This window comes from Xenopus laevis, chromosome 3L (assembly GCF_017654675.1).
Source record: "Xenopus laevis strain J_2021 chromosome 3L, Xenopus_laevis_v10.1, whole genome shotgun sequence".
NCBI classification, from domain to species: domain Eukaryota; kingdom Metazoa; phylum Chordata; class Amphibia; order Anura; family Pipidae; genus Xenopus; species Xenopus laevis.
This window is the reverse complement of record NC_054375.1, coordinates 154,066,712-154,086,627: the sequence shown is the minus strand read 5'-3', so window position 1 is coordinate 154,086,627 and position 19,916 is coordinate 154,066,712. Positions and strand designations below refer to the sequence as shown.

The window sequence follows — 19,916 nt, the reverse complement described above, 5'->3', positions numbered from 1 at the left end:
ATAACTCAGCCTGCAGCCTTGTGCCTTTATATGGTCACAGAACAACCCCTCAGTGACTTCTAATATCCTTATCATTTACAGTAGGGGGTACATTATCCCTTATAATACATGAGTGATACTCAGAGTTCCCTGTATAACTCAGCCTGCAGCCTTGTGCCTTTATATGGTCACAGAACAACCCCTCAGTGACTTCTAATATCCTTATCATTTACAGTAGGGGGTACATTATCCCTTATAATACATGAGTGATACTCAGAGTTCCCTGTATAACTCAGCCTGCAGCCTTGTGCCTTTATATGGTCACAGAACCTCAGTGACTTCTAATATCCTTATAATTTACAGTAGGGGCTACATTATCCCTTATAATACATGAGTGATACTCAGAGTTCCCTGTATAACTCAGCCTGCAGCCTTGTGCCTTTATATGGTCACAGAACAACCCCTCAGTGACTTCTAATATCCTTATCATTTACAGTAGGGGGTACATTATCCCTTATAATACATGAGTGATACTCAGAGTTCCCTGTATAACTCAGCCTGCAGCCTTGTGCCTTTATATGGTCACAGAACAACCCCTCAGTGACTTCTAATATCCTTATCATTTACAGTAGGGGGTACATTATCCCTTATAATACATGAGTGATACTCAGAGTTCCCTGTATAACTCAGCCTGCAGCCTTGTGCCTTTATATGGTCACAGAACAACCCCTAATTGACATGCAGTTACTATGCAAACTATTAACACAGCCCTCCAGTAGCTCTCCTTTCTCTCTCTCTCCAGGGCAGAGAGGAGCCTTAATTGAGCCCCCACCTATTTACTCCAGGTGAGGCTAATCACCTCCCTGCTACTCAGAGCCTCATTTTCACATCCCTCTGCACTGCTTCATAGAGGATTCTGGGAGGGATATACTTTCCATCTATGATTTTCCCAACCATGCTACATATCCTCCCCCTCTGCTCAAACTTGAGCAGACTTGGCCACCAGACAGTGTGCCCTAGAGAGATAGAATCAGCATTTCCCTGTTGACTCCCTGGTCTGTGTTCTACTACAAACTTGAAATTTTGTAGTGCCAGAAACCATCTGGTTACCCTGGCATTTTTCTCTTTGTTTTGCGCCATCCTCGTTAAAGGATCAGTCACTAACCTGAACTGGCGCCCTAAGAGATAGGACCTGAGGGCTTCTAAAGCCCACTAAATGGCAAGGCACTCTTTTTCCACAATGGCATAATTTCTTTCCCCTGATGTTAGCTTCCTGCTAAGGTAGGCCACTGGGTGTTCTTCACCCCTGATCACCTGGGACAAAACAGCGCCTAGTCCCAGATCTGAGGTATCTGTTTGAACTATGAATTCACGGTTGAAATCAGGGGTAATCAAAACTGGGAACTTACAGAGAACAGTTTTTAGATTTTGGAATGCTGTCTCTGCTTCTGGGTTCCATGTAACCATGGCAGATTTTCTACCTCTAGTTAACTCTGTGGGGCTGCGATAGTGGCAAAATTGGGCACAAATCTCCTGTAGTAGCCCACCATTCCTAAAAAAGCTCTTAGTTGTTTTTTTGACAGTGGCTGGGGCCAGTTTTGTATAGCCTCAATTTTGTGTATCTGGGGCTTAATTACCCCCCTTCCAATTACATATCCCAGGTAACGGGCCTCTTCTAACTCAAGGACAAATTTTTTTGGGTTGGCTGTTAAACCAGCCACTCTGATTGAATCCAGAACAGCCTGGACTCTGGGTAAGTGACTTTGCCAATCTGTGGTAAAGATGACCACGTCATCAAGATAGGCTGAGGCATATTTCTGATGGGGCTTAAGAACACGGTCCATCAGCCTTTGAAATGTAGCTGGGGCCCCATGTAAACCAAAAGGCAGTACTTTGTATTAGAATAACCCTTTAGGGGTAGACAAAGCAGTTTTCTCTTTGGCCCTGTTAGCTAAGGGAACTTGCCAGTAACCCTTTGTAAGGTCAAGGGTGGTTATATACTGTACCTTGCTGGGCCAAACCTCTCAATCAGCTCATCTACTCTGGGCATGGGGTATGCGTCAAATTTAGAGACTTCATTTAATTTTCTGAAATCTTTACAAAAACGGAGACTGCCATCTGGTTTAGGAATTAAGACAATGGGGTTAGACCACTCACTGCATGACTCTTCTATTACCCCAAACTCTAACATCTTTTTAACTTTATCTGAGATCACCTGCCTGCGAGCTTCAGGCACCCTCTAGGTTTTCAAGTTTACTTTTACCCCAGGTTCTGTCATAATGTCATGGTTAATCACCATGTTTCACCCTGGCAACTCTGAAAACACATCCTTATTTCTTTGTAAGAACTTTTACCTCTTGTGTTTGACTTGGTGACAGGGTCTCAGATATTTTTACCTCTGGAACCGAACTACCTGCTGTTTCCCTAGGGAAGGTTACAGCTGCAAGGGTCTCGCGGTCCTTCCAGGGCTTAATCAAATTTACATGATACACTTGGTAGGGTTTCCTTTTCCCAGGTTGACGAACCTTGTAATTAACTTCTCCTACCTTCTCTACAATCTCATAAGGACCTTGCCATTTTGCTAAGAATTTACTTTCTATTGTGGGAACAAGAACCAGTACTCTATCCCCCGGATTAAAGGTTCTCACTCTAGCCGAGCGGTTATACACCCTGGACTGGGCCTTCTGAGCCTGTTGTAAATGCTCCTGTACAATATGCATAACCTTTTCGATTCTGTCTTGCATTCGACTGATATGTTCGATTACACTCTTAAAGGGAGTGGCTTCCTGTTCCCAGGTCTCCTTAGTAATATCCAGGAGACCCCTTGGGTGTCTACCATACACCAGTTCAAAAGGAGAGAACCCAGTGGAAGCTAGGGGCACCTCCCGTATGGCAAACATGACGTAAGGTAAAAGGGCATCCCAGTCCTTACCATACGAAGCTACCACCCTCTTTAACATGCCTTTTAACATTTTGTTAAACCTCTCTACCAGGCCATCTGTTTGGGGGTGGTACACTCAGGTACGCAGTTGGCTGATTTTCTGTAACTTACACAATTCTTTTGTTACCTTTGACATAAAGGGTGTCCCCTGGTCAGTGAGGATCTCCTCTGGGATCCCCATACGTGTAAACATCAGAAACAACTCTTTGGCAATGCTTTTTGACGAGGCGTTCCTTAGTGGAATTGCCTCGGGATATCGCATGGCATAATCAAGTACAACAAGGATATATTGGTGTCCCCTAGCAGATCTGACTAGAGGGCCTACCAGATCCATGGCAATCCTGTCAAAAGGTACCTCAATTATAGGCAAGGGTACAAGGGGACTTTTGAAATGTGGCATTGGGGCCGTTAACTGACAAATGGGACAGGAATCACAATATTGTTTTACCTCTCGGTGTACCCCAATCCAGTAAAATCTTTGTAACACCCGGTCTTTTGTTTTCTCATAGCCCAAATGTCCCCCTAACACATGGGCGTGTGCCAGATCCAGCACTGTACGTCTATGGGCTTGGGGAACTATAAGTTGCTCTATCCTCTCACCCCGTACTTCATTTACTCTATACAGTAAATCATTTTCCATTACAAAATAAGGAAATATTTTATCAGCACCTGGTTCCTGGGGCACCCCATTTACAAACTTTATTTGTTCCTGAGCTTTACTTAAAGTGGGGTCCCTTAGTTGGGCAGTGCCAAAATTATCCCGGGAAATGGGTAGATCAGGCAGATCAAGTTCAGGCTCGGCATCCTCTCCTACCAAGACCTCTAAGGGAAAATTACAATTTTTATCCGAGACCACTCCTACAGCCTCACCTGGGGAAAAACACTCTAAAGGCTCAGGACATATGGGAAGATTAGACTCTAAAGATTCAGGACATATTGGAGAAATAGACATTGGAGGCACACTTCCCTCCTCGCACCCTTTTACTTTACCCCATAAGTCCCAAAACACAGGAAAATCACGTCCCAAAATAACATCATGCATTAAATTTGTTACCACTCCCACTTCATGAATGCAAATTCCACCAGCCATTTCAAAGGAGAGGGAAGCTGCGGGATAGTTTTTAACATCCCCATGTATGCAAATAACTCCCATCTGGTATGACTGTAGCTTCTGCTTGTCTACCAGGCTGGCATGAACCAAAGTTACCAGACTTCCAGAGTCTAGAAGGCCAGGAAACTTCCTTCCCATCTACTTTGACGGTACACATTTGTGGCTCCACTTCTGCACCCAGTTGGGCAATACAAACAGGCTTAGCAAATAAGGACAAATGTGGTTGTGCAGTGCTACAATCCATGGGTTCCAGGGTAAGTGGGCAACTGGCTGCCATATGCCCTGGCTCATGACAGCGCCAACAAATTACTTGTCCTCTATCCCTAACTTGCAGGTCTGGTTTAGGGCTTTGCCCTCTCATTGGCTTGGTCATGGAATCATTTCCACCTTTTGGGGCCTCTTTCCACCCCTTAGTGGTTGGTAGGTCTTTTCCTATACCCGGTGCCTTTTGACTCTTAGGGCCAGCACTTTTAGCTGTTGAACTTTGAAGAAAATACTCTTTGGTAAGAAACCGCTCCACCAGGGCCACCATATGGTTAGCATCAGTTGCATCAGCTTGGCCTGCAAAACATTGCAGCCGAACGGGTAAAGCATGGAGAAAATGATCCAGGACCACTCTTTCCACTATTAGTGCAGGAGTTAATTCCTCTGGTTATAGCCACTTTTGGACAAGATGTATTAGGTCATACATCTGAGACCTTACAGGTTTGACCACATCAAATGTCCAGGCATGTACCCGCTGGGCTCTCACAGCCCGGTTGTGTTTAAAGCACAAGGACTTTTATTGCTGGGCACAGGTTTCCAGAAAGAGACAAGTTATCGGGTAGCAAGGACTGGCTACCAGCTACTGCCTTAAGTGTTTGGGGAGCATCTGCTTCCAGGAGAAACTCAGTGTCGCATGTAATATAATAAGAAATAAAATTAGATTTGCCTGATCATTTTGGAGTTATTTTACCTTTATTATTTTAAAACCATTAGTTTCTCATTTATTTGCTCTCCTAGTCCATGGACCCACTTCCCAGTGGACACTCTACATCATTCTATTTGTTCGATGTGCGCTGATCTGCATTTTGATTCCAACTGGCATTCTGGGATTTATTAAAATAAGGGGTAAGTATATAAATTTGTAACCTGTAGAAGTGGGCGGATAATTTCCTTTAAAAACCATGGCTGCTCAGAGCATTGTTATCTTGCAACTTCCTCTCACATCCCCCGCAAATTTGTTGGAGGAGCTGCAACACTTGTGTTCTTAAGAAGAAGAGTTTAGGTGCCAAGAGTTTTTAACCAAACAGGAGACTTATTTAACAGACAGAAATATCAGAATTTGGCTCTTCCTTGAGATCCACTTGATTATTTTTTGTAGTATTGCTAAGATTAAGCAAATATGGCTCATAAAAAGATGCGAGTTTAGAGTGTTGCTGCTTTTAATAATGTTACCAGCATTGTAACAGATACACAAAAGGCAAATGTGCTAAATCAGTTCTTTTCTTCAGTGTATACAATCAGTCTGAGTTCCCAGGCTCACTTCGTAGCTGCACTGTTGGTTCAGCACAATCTAGTCAGTGGCTGACTCAGGAAATGGTTCATAAAGCTTTAATATAAATTAATGTGAACAAGACAACAGGGCCAGATGGCATACATCCCCGGGTTTCCTTCAGGAGCTTAGTTCAGTTTTAGATTGGCATCTATTTATGATTTTCTCAGATTTGCTTTAATCTTGAATGGTACCTATGGATTGGAAGAAAGATAATTTCATTCCAATATTTAAAAAGGGATTATGATCGCAGCGTGGCAATTATATGCCAGTAAGTTTGACTTGTTGTGGAAAATATTTGAAGGCTTATTAAGGCATTATATTCAAAATTGTGTCCTAGTGAATGGCATTATGAGCAGCAATCAGCATGGTTTTATAAAGGATAGGTCATGTCAGACAAATTTGATTGCTTTATATGTTGAGGTAAGTAAGATGCTGGACAGTGGGGGGATGCAGTAGGTGTCATGCACCTGGGATGTAAAAATATACAAGTTATTCATACCCTTAATGGGACTGCACTAGGCAAATCCATAATGGAAAAAGACCTTGAAGTCCTTGTAGATAATAAACTTGTCTGTAGCAAGCAATGCCAGTCAGCAGCATCAAGGGCAAATAAGGTCTTCAACTGTATTAAATGGGCCAGAGATTCACGGGAGGAGGGGGTCATTCTTCCACTGTATAGAGCACTGGTAAGGCCCCATCTAGAATATGCCGTACAGTTTTGGTCTCCATCACTCAAACAGGACATTATTGTATTAGAGAGGGTACAGAGAAGGGCAACTAAGCTGGTAAAGGGAAAATCTTAGCTATGAGGAAAGACTGGCCAAATTGGGGATGTTCACACTGGAGAAGAGGCGCTTAAGGGGTGATATGATAACTATGTATAAATATATAAGGGGATCATATAATAATCTCTCTAATGATTTATTTACCAGTAGGTCTTTCCAGCTGACACAAGGTCACCCATTCCGATTAGAAGAAAAGAGGTTCCGCCTAAATATTGGGGAAGGGGTTTGTTACAGTGAGAGCTGTGAAGATGTGGAATTGTCTCCCTGAATCAGTGGTACAGGCTGATACATTAGATAGGTATAAGGAAGGGTCGGATGCTTTATTCACCAGTAGCTCCTCCCAGCAGACAGGAGGGAGCCAATGAGATTAGAGGAGGGAAAGGGGTGTTACAGGGAGAGCTGGGAAGTGAATCAGTGGTACAGGCTGATACATTAGATAGGTATAAGAAGGGGTTGGATGGTGTTTAGCAAGTGAGGGAATACAGGGTTATGGAAGATAGCTAATAGTACAAGTTGATCCAGGGACTGGTCTGATTGCGATCTTGAAATTAGGAAAAAATTTTCCCCCTCTGAGGCAAATTGGACAGGCTTCAGAAGGGATGTGTGTCTTTTTTCAACCTAACTTACTATGTTACTATGTTAGAGAGCAATGCAACACAGTATGATGTGAATGAACAGTAATTTTGGTCATGAAAGGAAAATTGGTGAATTTTAGAAGTTTTATCATGAGCAGATGAGTGAGGGTACTATGACGATACTTTGAGCCACTATCTTCTTATAATACACAAAAGCCATGAATATCTTGTAAATTATATCCTTATAAACGGTGAGTAGTGATGTCATCAGTTATAAACGGTGAGTAGTGATGTAATTTCTGTCACATGACTCACTAAAATTTGTGTATTATAATTAATAAAGTACCCCCAGTTGTAAAATATGAGGATATTATAAGTTACTTCGGAGTTCCATGACCTGTATAAAAACACTCGGCCTTCGGCCTCGTGTTTTTATATGGTCATGAAACTCCTCGGTAATTTATAATATCCTTATATTTTACAAGAGGGGGTACTTTATTCACTATATATTACAATATGTTACCAGTTATTTGCAACTCTCGATATAACTTCACAGAATCTACCTCTCCTAAAAAACTATCACCATTAAAGTTAAAGAATGTAAAGTTTGCTCTTCTAGGCATCATTAATGGTGGGAACTTTAGAGAGAGTGTTCAGATGTGACTCTTGGTGTCCTCTGGTGATGGGTGGATTTATTCGGCAGGCATGGATTCGCTGTAACAAAAAATAATTGTCGTGCGTGCTTCAAAATTGCGGACGCCCATTGACTTCAATGCATTTGGACAAAATAGTCACGCATATAAAAATTATTGCTCGCTCCAAAATTGTTGTGCATCAAAAATGTTTTGATGCCCACTTCAATGCATTTTGCCTTTTCGCGAATTTTTTGGCATAACGAAATGGGACAGATTCACCCATCACTAGTGTCCTCTTCTGCCCATACCAGCCAGCTTCAGCCTCATACTGTGTATATCTCATCACAACAATCTCACTGCTCCCACAAGGGAAGAGTAGAGTGCTAGACATAAGGAGAAAGGAAGTAGTGAAAGAAAAAAGTGCCAAACTGACTGGGCTGAAGTACAGAATGTAAGGTGTTCCGTATGCTCTATTCTGGGATGCATCTTGTGCTTTAGAACTTGTGTTACACCAATGAATTGTTATGTCTATACATTTTAGTCATAAAAGTTGCTCTGTTATTATACAGTATTCACAGGCCCCTTTTCACAGTGGGTTTCCTAATGCAACCATTTCTTATCTTCAATATTACCCTACTATCACCCGGGAGGAAATGATAAACAGATAGTGGCAAAGAAAAAAGAACAAGAGCCGCCCCTTTTAAGCTTAAAGGGGTGATTTACCTTTAAAGGAAAACTATAACCCCCCAAACAATGTAGGTCTCTATAAAAATATATTGCATAAAACAGCTCATATGTAAAACCCTGCTTCATTTAAATAAACCATTTTCATAATAATATACGTTTCTAGTAGTATGTGCCATTGGGTAATCATAAATAGAAAATTGCCATTTTAAAAAATAAGGGCCGCCCCCTGGGATCGTACGATTCATAGTGCACACAAACATACCAAACAAACTATACTTCTTAGGTCACATGAGCCAATTAACAGACAGAGTTCTGTGTTTTGCTTCAACACTTCTTCCTGTTACAGTTAGAGCTGCAGTATTTCTGGTCAGGTGATCTCTTCCTGTTACAGTTAGAGCTGCAGTATTTCTGGTCAGGTGATCTCTTCCTGTTACAGTTAGAGCTGCAGTATTTCTGGTCAGGTGATCTCTTCCTGTTACAATTAGAACTGCAGTATTTCTGGTCAGGTGATCTCTTCCTGTTACAGTTAGAGTTGTATTTCTGGTCAGGTGATCTATTCCTATTACAGTTAGAGCTGCAGTATTTCTGGTCAGCTGATCTCTGAGGCAGCACACAGACCATCACGAAATGATGGCTCAAGGCAAGAGATGTAAAGGGGCAATATTTACTTAAATATATATACCAGTTTGGTAAGATTCTTAAATATGCCACTTAATATGATATAAACTGTTCATTTTGGGGGTATAGTTTTCCTTTAAGTTAACTTTTAGTATGTTATACAAAGGCCATTTCTAAGCAACTTTTCAATTGTTTATTTTCTTTAGTTTTTTAAATTTGTTGCCTCTGCCTCTTTCCAGCTTCCAAGTAAGATTAATAACCCCATCTAAAAAAAACAAGTGTTCTGTAAAAAATTGCTACTTTTTATTTACTCATCTTTGTTTTGAGGCCCTCTCATATTCATATTCTAGTCTCTTATTTAAATCAATGCATGGTTGCTAGGGTAACAATGCATGGTTGCAAACCCAAGAACTGCTGAATAAAGAAAAAAAGCTAAATAACTCAAAAATCACAAATAATAAAAAATTTAAACCAATTGCAAATTGCTATCTCATATGTACCAAGGAGCCCTTATCTTGTGGCAGAGAGCTATTAAATGTTACCTTCCCACTGTTCAATCTTTAGGCTGCTAGAGAGGGGAAAGGAGGGGGATAATATCACTCCAACTTGCAGTGTAGCAGTAAAGAGTGACTGAAAATTATCAGAGCACAAGTCACATGACTCGGGATACCAGGGAAATGGACAATATGTCTAGCTCTCGTGTCAGATTGCAAAATTAATATAAAAAAAAATCTGGTTGCTGTTTTGAAAAACTGATGTCAGTGCAGAAGTCTGCTGGAGCAGAACTATTAGCTAATGTGTTTTTAAAAAAAAAACATGTTTTCCCGTGACTGTATCCCTTTACGAGTGAATTGGATGATTTCTTGAACAAGCATAAAATCCAATGTTATTGTGATCTCAAGATCTATAGTAAGTTAATGTAGGTGTGTGAGTATCCCCCCCCCCCCACTTTGTACAACTGATGTTTTACTGGTTTTTACTGTGTATTTACATTTATAATAACTATACCTGCAATACAAGTGTTAAACTGAATCTCATGGAAGATTTCTTTTTTCCACAGAAGACATTTATACTATTTATCAGATGAAAGTAAGTCAAATACTTACTCCTCACTATACAATGCACAACTCTCTCTCTCTCTCTCTCTCTCTCTCTCTCTCTCTCTCTCTCTCTCTCTCTCTCTCAATCCTGCCTTTGCCTCATTTGTTTTTTTTAATTATTTCTACTTATTTTTATTTTTCCTTTTATAGACCCGGGTTCCCCAGTAGAAGTCTCCTTGCATCATTCAACCCTCTTCTTTCTTAATTTGCTAAACATTGATTTATTTTCTCCTAATGATCAATCAACTCGTACAAAGCTACACCTTTATTCTTAGCACAAATAAAAAGAATGTGGCTCCTACAAGGCTCTGATTCACTCAATGTTAATGGAGATTCCCCAGTAAAATGTTGGAGAGACATCATTGCACTGGATTATGAAACCTATTGAAATCTCAATAAAATTATACTGTAAAACCCTTCAGAAGTTCTAGGATTTACTAAGTAACACCAGTGGCCTTTTGCAATTATTTATGGATTAAAACTTTACTTTTAGTCTTATTGAAGTTGGATGTGGTTGGGTCTCTTTATCAAGATAAAAAAGTATTGCCATGCCCTTAAATTGAAGGCATTTTCCTTCATTGCCAATGTAATTGTTGTTCTAATTGTCTAAAGAATTAATTTATTTAGCACTTTATCAAAGGCACCCAATACAGACTGATTGACACTCTACCGGTCCAACATCGTATGTGACATATATATATATATATATATAAAGTGCTGGGATATCCCCATAAACAAATTTTTCAGCTTGACCAAAGTAAATAGACCTTGTGCTTATAATATATTATGCCATTTTTTTTCAATTATAAAACAGTAATGGAGAACTGTTTTGCTTTTAGACCTACTGCCTACCATATAATTACTTCTAATAACTAGAAATAACTTCACTTATTTATTGTGACTCTGTTGGATTACTGATATGCAGAAGTCCATTTTGCATCAATCCAATGGTAATTTTAATTTTTAATTTACAATTTTAATTGTCAATTTACAATTAATTTTAATTTTAATTTACAGTCTACCCTGCCATAGATTGTAGATTGTTGGCAAATATCTGATTGCCCAAACTGAATATTGTATGATTCTAGTTCCTACCTGAAAACTGTGTTGTATTTTTGTCATATAATTGTTGACTGAATTATTGCTGCATGAGGTTTTATTATTATTATTATTATTATTATTATTATTATTATTACTATTATAACCACTGGCATACGTTTGTAGGGACCCATAGGATCACATTTCCCTATGGCTTAGTCCATTTTCTACTGTAAAAAAAGCCTTGCGTTTTAAGCAAAGCCATGTTTCTATAGTCATACAAGTATTAAGCTCAGACATGCTCCAGCTAACCTCCCCATGGTTTAAGAAAATTCTGCATGTTACAAGTCAATAATGGAAGTCTTTGTTCAAGGTCAGCTTAAGGGACACCTAGAAACTCCTTGACAATGCCTTTGAATTGGCACATGAGCAAGCTTCTGCTTGTTTTGTCCAGTGGTCATTTTGGTTGGACACTTTTATTTTGCCCACCATCATCCATTGAAAAGCTGCTAGTCAGTGATATTGCAACCAAAAGCACATAAGTCACCTTACCTTGGCTGCAGTTTACAGCAAGTCAGAGATGAGGCACTGCTGAGACTTGAACTCAGGATCTCCTGTTTACTAGACAGGCGCTTTAACCAACTAAGCAACAGCACCCAAGTGTGATGAGTGTTCAGTGCAACAAAGGAGAAATGCATACATGGAGAATATTGCCCCAACATCAGGGTTTTTTTGACAAGGTCTTACTTGCAGATAAACTCCAGACATTAGTCAAAGAAATGTGAACCACATGAAAGGTCGATGTTAATTGAAGCACATTTGTGAGCTATGCATTCCAGTTCATGGCAAAGTCTTGGTTTAGGTTTGAGCCTTGCTGTTTGGCAGGTGCCGAGAATGCTCATTTGCAGCAAACCAAATCAACAACCCAATTATTTCCGCTTCCGTTACCAAGGAATGCCAGCCACCATGCAACATTTTACCTTTTCTAGCTGTCAATACAATGCCGACTGAGTCTTCAACTGCAAGCTTTCCATTCAAGCTTCTGCAAGATTAGCTACTTTCTCATGTTCCGAGAGTGCAAGGAACATCATTCGGAGAAAGAATGAAAAAGTGCCTCTAACTAACATAAGCCACAGATCTACACTTTGAGACATTTGCTTTTGCTTAGTTGGAAGGCATAAACTTCCCAAGGGCAGATGTCTGTATGCAAAAGAGCCACCAGTTTTCAGTAGAACCGTGTCTTTATGGCAAAGTCTATCCTCTGCAGGACTTAAGCAAAGAAAGCAGACACTGCTCAGCATCAAACTCAGAATCTTCTCTTTCCAACACAAATACTTTAACCAACTAAGCCACAGCTTCACTTTGAGCCAATGGCCACTGCAGACAGAGAGAAATACACACACATATGCTTTTCTATAGTTTTATGGGATCTTAATTTAGAAGTTATGAGTCAACTTAGGGGCTATTCCTGCTGAATTGTGCTTAAGACATGAGGTAAAAACAAATGTAGTCACAGACAAAAGACAAAAATAAGGCTTAAGATATTTATGTGGGTTCCCAGACTTGCATTTCAAATTCATTTCATCACCATATTTCCTTATTTGTCTTTACTTGGAACTAAAAATGAGAAGTAGAAATATTGTGGTAGAATGACCAAAGAAATGGGTAAAAATATTTTGCCTTTAATTTCTCCCCAAGCCCCACCCCAGATCCCGCCCACTCCACACAACAGTTAAAAGACCACACAGACATCAGTGCTAAAAAAGGTAACCCCTACACACACAAGTTATAAAAAGCTATTAATAGTCAGGGCCCCCTTATAACTGTGGTGCCAGGGCCCCTTTAAAAGTTTTTTAAAAATTGGTGGTCAGGGCCCCCCTACAAGTTAAAACAAATGGGGCCCCAAAGAATATTTCTTAAAAAAGCATTGGCGCCAGGACCCCCCTTGTAAGTTAAAAAAAAAATGGGGCCCAAAGAATATTTTTTAAAAATAAAACATTGGTATCAGGGCCACCTTACAAGTTAAAAAAATATTTTTAAAAAAAACATTGGTGGCAGGGTATTAAAATAATACTTTGGTGGCCAGGGGACTTAAAAAATAAAAACACAAATTGGTGTTAAGTAGAATTGAACTTCAGGACTTCAGCTTCGCCTCCTTTCATTCTTTTCACCCTTCAGGAATTAAATTTCAGGTGTTTTTGTGTCTTCGGGTCTTTTCACCGATTCGGGACTTCGGTTGTTCGGGTTTTCGGCACTTCCGCATTTCAGCTGATCATGACTACGGGAATGGCCTCACGGCTTCAACCCTGTCAAGGGGGGCTTGAATCTTTCGAAAGCTCCATCAGGCCCAGTCCAAGCCAGCCGGGCGCCCAATGCATCTCAGATGGCTGCTTCACCCCCTTGCTGGCATTGCCTTGACTGCACATGCGCATGTGCCTGGAACTGCTCACGCGCAGGAATCCGAGCCGGGCCGCAGTGAGTGAACGCAATGAGCAAGTTGACGCCGGCAGCATGCGCAGAAGTGCCAATTGGCATGCGCACAGAAGCGGAAGTGCAAGAAGACGGGTAGTGAGGAGACTGGACATGGGGTATGCGACAAAGGCGACCCCCAGCTTTGCGCCCTAGGCACGTGCCTACTCTGCCTACCCCTAGTTCCGGGCCTGGATCCCATACCTGTATATATACATTTATTTATATACATTTAAATATGCCCCCCGCCTATGAATCATGAGACTGTGGAGATGTAATTGTTCGTCAACCAATTAGCAATAATTCTCACCTTGTTGATAGTAGAGAAGCACATCATAGTAATCTCTCTGTCTCTATGATGTCATTGATTTCTTCTCCTTCCATTGTCAAAAGTGTGTCTAATTCTCAAATAATCAGTTAGAAGAAAACAGCACAAAAGTGATTTAATCTAAGAGGTGAAAACCTGTCTTAAAACGTATGTATACCTTATTTTAATACTAACCTACTAATATTACAAATATACTAATAATATATCTATCTAAAGAAAAGCAGTTCAGATTTGTAAGAGAATTTGGTTATCACACTTAAAGGGGAAGTAAAGTCTAAAATAGAATAAGGCTATGTATACTAAACAGAAACATGAACTTACTGTACCACAAGCCTAATCAAACAAATAATTTATGCTTTCAAAGTTGGCCACAGGGGGTCACCATCTTGTACCTTTGTTATACATCTTTGCAAGACCAAGACTGTGCACATGCTCAGTGTGATCTGGGCTGCTTAGGGATCGTCATATATTATCAAAACAACACAAGTCAAATAATATCTGCCAGAAGCCGATACAGCAGGATTGATTAATAATCAGAATATACAGACTGCACTGGCTCCTGTGTTGTCATGTAATCTAATGTGGATTTTATTGTTTTTGTATTGTTTAATACAAACTTTCTCCATCTCTGCAGAACCCGTGGCTGCATCAAAATAATCCTCCAAATAGAATCCCAGTTTATCTGTTTAAATCTGGCTCCATGATTTTTGTCCCTGCAGCTGGAGTTGGAAACAGTAAAGGGGATGTAAAGGCAAAAATAAAATCCTGTACAATCTCTAGACAGTCGCTGACTGCTCTACAGAGAAACAAACAAAGCTGCTTGAGTTCTGCATGGCTGGGAAGTAAGGCGGGGGCTCCCCCTGCTGTTCATAAGTATGATTGTTTCCCTGCAGAGCAGTTAGGGACCGTCTGACAATTCCTATCCACAGCAGTAAATGAAGGGAGAATTTCACTGCATACAGTTAGGTTTCTTCTAAAAACTGTACACATTTTTTAATTAAAGTATGTAGGGATGTGAAAATCTCAGACACCCTTACACATTACAGACAGTCACACCCCTAGTAATATGGACACCTCAGTGGTCCTTATGGGGATGTCAGACTTACCGAGCAGGAGGGAACCACTGGCGTTGAGGAAGACAAACCTTACAGCCCCTCCTCCAACATACCCTCAACTAGGTACAGAGGGAGGTTAGTGAAGGTGAGGTATGGGAGCCCATAAGTCTTTAAGAGGGAACACCGACCTCGTGAAGTACTTTCATTGTTGAGTCTTGTGGCTGCAGATGAGTAAAGGAAAAGGGTGATTTAATGGTGTAAACAGCTGCGACAAGAAACTGTAGAACCATACGTGGGTTTTGGTAATCACCTTAATGTTGGTCCCCGGTAGGTGTAAACTCAATGGAGTGAAGACCAGCGCAGAAAAACAGGAATGGTCACAATCACAGCAACACACACGAGCCAGATGGGTGTCCCAGTAGAAGACAGAAGATTTTCAGGAACAGGCTCCACAAGGGTTAAGCTGAAGCGTAGTCGGTAGACAAGCAGGATTGGCAGCAATAATCAAGTCCATGCAAAGTTTCAGAGGTTAATGCGGTAGAGAGTATCAGTGGCAAGCAGAAATCGGCAACAGGGAATCAAATCCAAGCAGAAGTTTCAGGGGTTAATACAGGAGAGTAGTCAAGACAATAGCAGGGTCGGCAACAGGGAATCAAAGTCCAAGCAAGGGTTCCAAGGATTAGGATGAGGGAAGTCGAGGCAATAGCAGAGTTAAAAACCGGTATATCAATAAGAATAAGTTACTCACTCAGAGTTTTAGCCAAGAAACGATGTCCGAGCACTGGGGAGATCTCAGCGCCGAAAGAAGTAGAATCGCCTACGTCATCACGCTGCGCTAATCGAAACCCCTGCGCCAGCATCATGGTTAGTGATAGGCGAATTTATTCGCCAGGCGCGAATTCGCGGCAAATTTGCGCAATTCGCCGCCAGCGAATAAATTCACGGAAAAAATTCGCCGGTGCCGTTTCACCCATCACTAGTCATGGTGCATACGTCGTGACATCACTGAACCGCATCCGTGGAAGAGCGGCATCGCAGCGGTGAGCTCCTGACAGGGGACCTTGTGCTTATGTCATCCCTGCAGTTCTCACAATGGATGCTAGATGGCACTGTGGTATAATATAAAAGGGCTTGAAAGCCATGAGGTAGAGGCCATTGCTGCTGAACCTTTCCTCTGTTAGGCCACAGAGTTTAGGGGTGGTGGAACTCAGCCTGAGTATAGTGAAGTGATAGTTATACCCTTTAATAGATCACTCTAGGAGTGAAAGATAGGGTATGTAGTTGAGCAGCTCAAAGCTCCAACGAGGATATTAGAGGGATTAAGATCCCGGGTATTACTGACCCCATAGTAGGGCCTAAGTGTTAAGCTCAGGGAAGTATTAGTTTCTGAGTTCCACTTAAGGTAATCCTGAAGATTGGGGAAATACCTTCCAACAAGCTGCATTGTTCTCTACATGTACTCTTTACTCTTCAGAGAGTTGTTCTATATTAATACAGTGAGGATGCCTTGTTAACTTGATTAATCTCAGTTTTATTCTATGTTCCATGCTCCATGGTGAACTTTAGTTTTGGTTAATAAACTCCGTTCATTGTTCAAGCAAATAAAACTACTGGCGCCCAATTTCTTGTGCATTGCGCACAGTTACAGTTACACTACACCCTGCCTCCACCCCGCTGCGAGGGCTTACCCCTGAGAAAGAGAGCTCATCTGTGGTCTCAGCCCACAAAGGAAAGTAGCGTAAACTGCCCTCTCATAAAGCAGTTTACTATAGCACTACAAGTATATTGGAGATAGGTTTCTTTTTCAATAAAGAAAGTAAAAATTGGATTTTATTTTTTTGCTTTTACATGCCCTTTAAGGTGGCCATACACTATAAAATCTGCTCGATCTTTCCCCAATATGCCCATCAAAGGCAGTGCGACATCGGGTTAATCCGATCTGTTCAGCCCTAGGCCCAAACGATCAGGTTATAACGATGGCAATGGGCGCCAACGGGTTATAGGACCCAATCAACTAGCCAATGCGCTCCTCAATAGCAGGAAAATTCAAACCTGCCCATTCGATATCTGTTCGATTCTTGGCCACTTATCAATCAGTGGAGACCCATCACAACCCTCATACACGGGCAGATAAACTGCCAAATCGGTCTAAAGGACTGATATCGGCAGTTTTAATCTGCTCATGTATGACCAACTTTATAGGAATAGTACTACTCAGAGATATTAAGGCAAAGCAACGTTTAGCCACATGCAAACATTAAATTTAACTTCCCGCACACACAGTAGAACATCTACAAATTCTTTCAAAAACTTTTATCAAAATTAGGAGCAGTTTCATCACCAAGTAATGGTACAAATTTCTAGACCTCTTGTCAGTGAATCACCATGTTTCTATATAAAAACTATTCTGAATTGCTTGTAAGTGGAAATGGATCTGCCCTTTCTTCTCTTCATCTTTTACCTATCTTTAATTTCTCTGGAATAACAGCAATTAAATTCAATGCTTTGTTGTGTTATTTACATCTTGTATGTATAGTTTTTCTAATAGAAACCCTAACCTTTGCCCAGATCACTGACCCCTTGGAATACAATGTGAATGCACAGGACAAAGGGGAGTTTGGTCTGTACCTTCGTCAATCACAACTGCTAATTAGACATTAGAGGTGGGGTGAGATATAGAAGAAATTGTGAACAAGCAAGTTTAATGAAGCAACTGAATGTGTCGTGAAATTAGAATATATAGGTAATATTTTGTGGGACCAGGAAGGGAGAGATTAATGCCGGGATTCTGTGATGATAAAATGTGTTTTTTTACTAAATGCTTCAATTAATAGTTCTCCTCCAGCAGAGTTCTGCTCTGGAATCTGTTTTTCAGAAGAGCAAACACAGTTTTTTATATTTAATTTTAGAATTTGACACGGGGTTAGACATGTTGTTAGTTTCCCAGTTGCCCTTAATCATGTGATTTGTGCTCTGATAAACTTTAATTCTGTCATGGAAAAACTTGTTTTTTTTTTACAAAATGCTTCAATTAATAGTTCTCTTTCAGCAGAATTCCGCTCTAAAATCCATTTTTCAGAAGAGCAAACAGAATTTTTTATCTTTAATTTTGAAATTTGACATGGGGTTAGACATGTTGTTAGTTTCTCAGGTGCCCTGAACCATGTGATTTGTGCTCTGATAAACTTCAGTCACTCTTTACAGTTACACTGCAAGTTGGAGTCATATCACCCCCTCCCGTACCCCCTTACCCCCCCCTAGCAGCCCATAAGCAGAACTATGGGAACCAGATAACAGCTTCCTGACACCTGCATTGCTAAAAATGCTCCCATGCCCCACATAGTGGTAGATAGGAGAACATCACTCAATAGTAAAAATCCAAGTCCGGCTAATCCAAGTAGCGACTTCAGTTACATTCAGTAGGAGAAACAGTAGGTTATCTAAAAGCAGCTCCATTGTGAATTGCTGGCTCTTTCGGATCTGGATCAGGCAGAATGACCTGAGATGCCGGCCTACACACCAGTATTACAACTTGAAAAAAAATGTATTGGTTCAAAATTAAATTTTGAATCGTAGAGTGGATTATTTGCTGTGTGTACAGTAATTTACTGTACTAATAATAAATAACTACTAATAATAAATACTGATAATAAATACTAATAATAAAAACTATACTGTAAAAATCATGACAGAATCCCTTAGAATCAAGGGTTAAGTTCTCTTTTAAGTTTATATTCACTAGTGGGAATCTATTAAATTGCACAAAATTCTTATACTTATTCTTAACATTCAGCCCCCTTGCTCTGATATTGATGCTATAAATAAGTTATTGTGATATATGGGACTTGAACTAAGACTCTCCCACAGACCTTAAAATACGAAATAATGAGATATAAATGGTACCAAATGCCTAATTTTAGCTGTAGAAAGAAATAACACTGTCTTGTGTATCCTGTATTAACCAAGAGCTCCTTTATATAAACTATTGGGCAATAAGTGACTAATCTTGGATGGATTCACAGGAACCTCTTAAAAAGGAACTTCACTCACAGCTTTTTTTGCGCAATAAAATTTTTTTTTCAGTCCAAGTAACATTTCCCTTATATAGTCAATAACATTTGTCATGGGTTTTGGAGTTTTGATATCAATTAAAAGCAGCGTCTGTCTGACTGTCCATCCTCAGCACTTTTTATGTGGCTCCTTTTCAGCAAGCGGAATAAAACTAATTAACAGACCTGGGGAGATTGGACTCCTATTGTGTTGCTTTAAGAGTCAAACCTAGAAAACAAAAAGGGGATGTGCATTCTTATCTTTGAACATTTTGCACATTGTAATATTACTAAGAATTACATTTCAGTTATGTGAAAACATATTTGGAAGGTTTGAGAACGTCATTGTTCCTAGTATGCTTTGTTATGCACTCTTGATAACCTAACTCTCCAGTGTTAGATGGACTGTTCCTGCTGAATTGTGCTTAGTACAGGGAATACCTATGCTGCCATAGTTTTATGGGATCTCTCTGTACAGACTATGAGCAAACTTAGGGACTGTTCCTGCTGAATTGTGCTTAGTACAGGGAATACCTATGCTGCCATAGTTTTATGGGATCTCTCTGTACAGACTATGAGCAAACTTAGGGACTGTTCCTGCTGAATTGTGCTTAGTACAGAGGAATACCTATGCTGCCATAGTTTTATGGGATCTCTCTGTACAGACTATGAGCAAACATAGGGGGCTGAATTGGGCTGTTCCTGCTGAATTGTGCTTAGTACAGGGAATACCTATGCTGCCATAGTTTTATGGTATATCTCTGTACAGACTATGAGCAAACTTAGGGGACTGTTCCTGCTGAATTGTGCTTAGTACAGGGAATACCTATGCTGCCATAGTTTTATGGGATCTCTCTGTACAGACTATGAGCAAACTTAGGGACTGTTCCTGCTGAATTGTGCTTAGTACAGAGGAATACCTATGCTGCCATAGTTTTATGGGATCTCTCTGTACAGACTATGAGCAAACATAGGGGGCTGAATTGGGCTGTTCCTGCTGAATTGTGCT

The 19,916-nt window shown here is 40.5% G+C and overlaps 1 protein-coding gene across 1 annotated transcript in view; it reads left to right on the top strand.

Moving 5' to 3' along the window:
* Positions 1-10,405, top strand: part of LOC108711765 — a 79,871-nt gene extending 69,466 nt beyond the window's left edge. Inside the window, exons 5-7 of the mRNA XM_041587364.1 lie at positions 5,034-5,141; positions 9,929-9,957; positions 10,119-10,405. Coding sequence (XP_041443298.1) covers positions 5,034-5,141; positions 9,929-9,957; positions 10,119-10,136 — 155 coding nt within the window. The 3' untranslated portion in view covers positions 10,137-10,405. The remainder of the gene's footprint in view (positions 1-5,033; positions 5,142-9,928; positions 9,958-10,118) is intronic.
* The last annotated feature ends 9,511 nt before the right edge of the window (positions 10,406-19,916 follow it).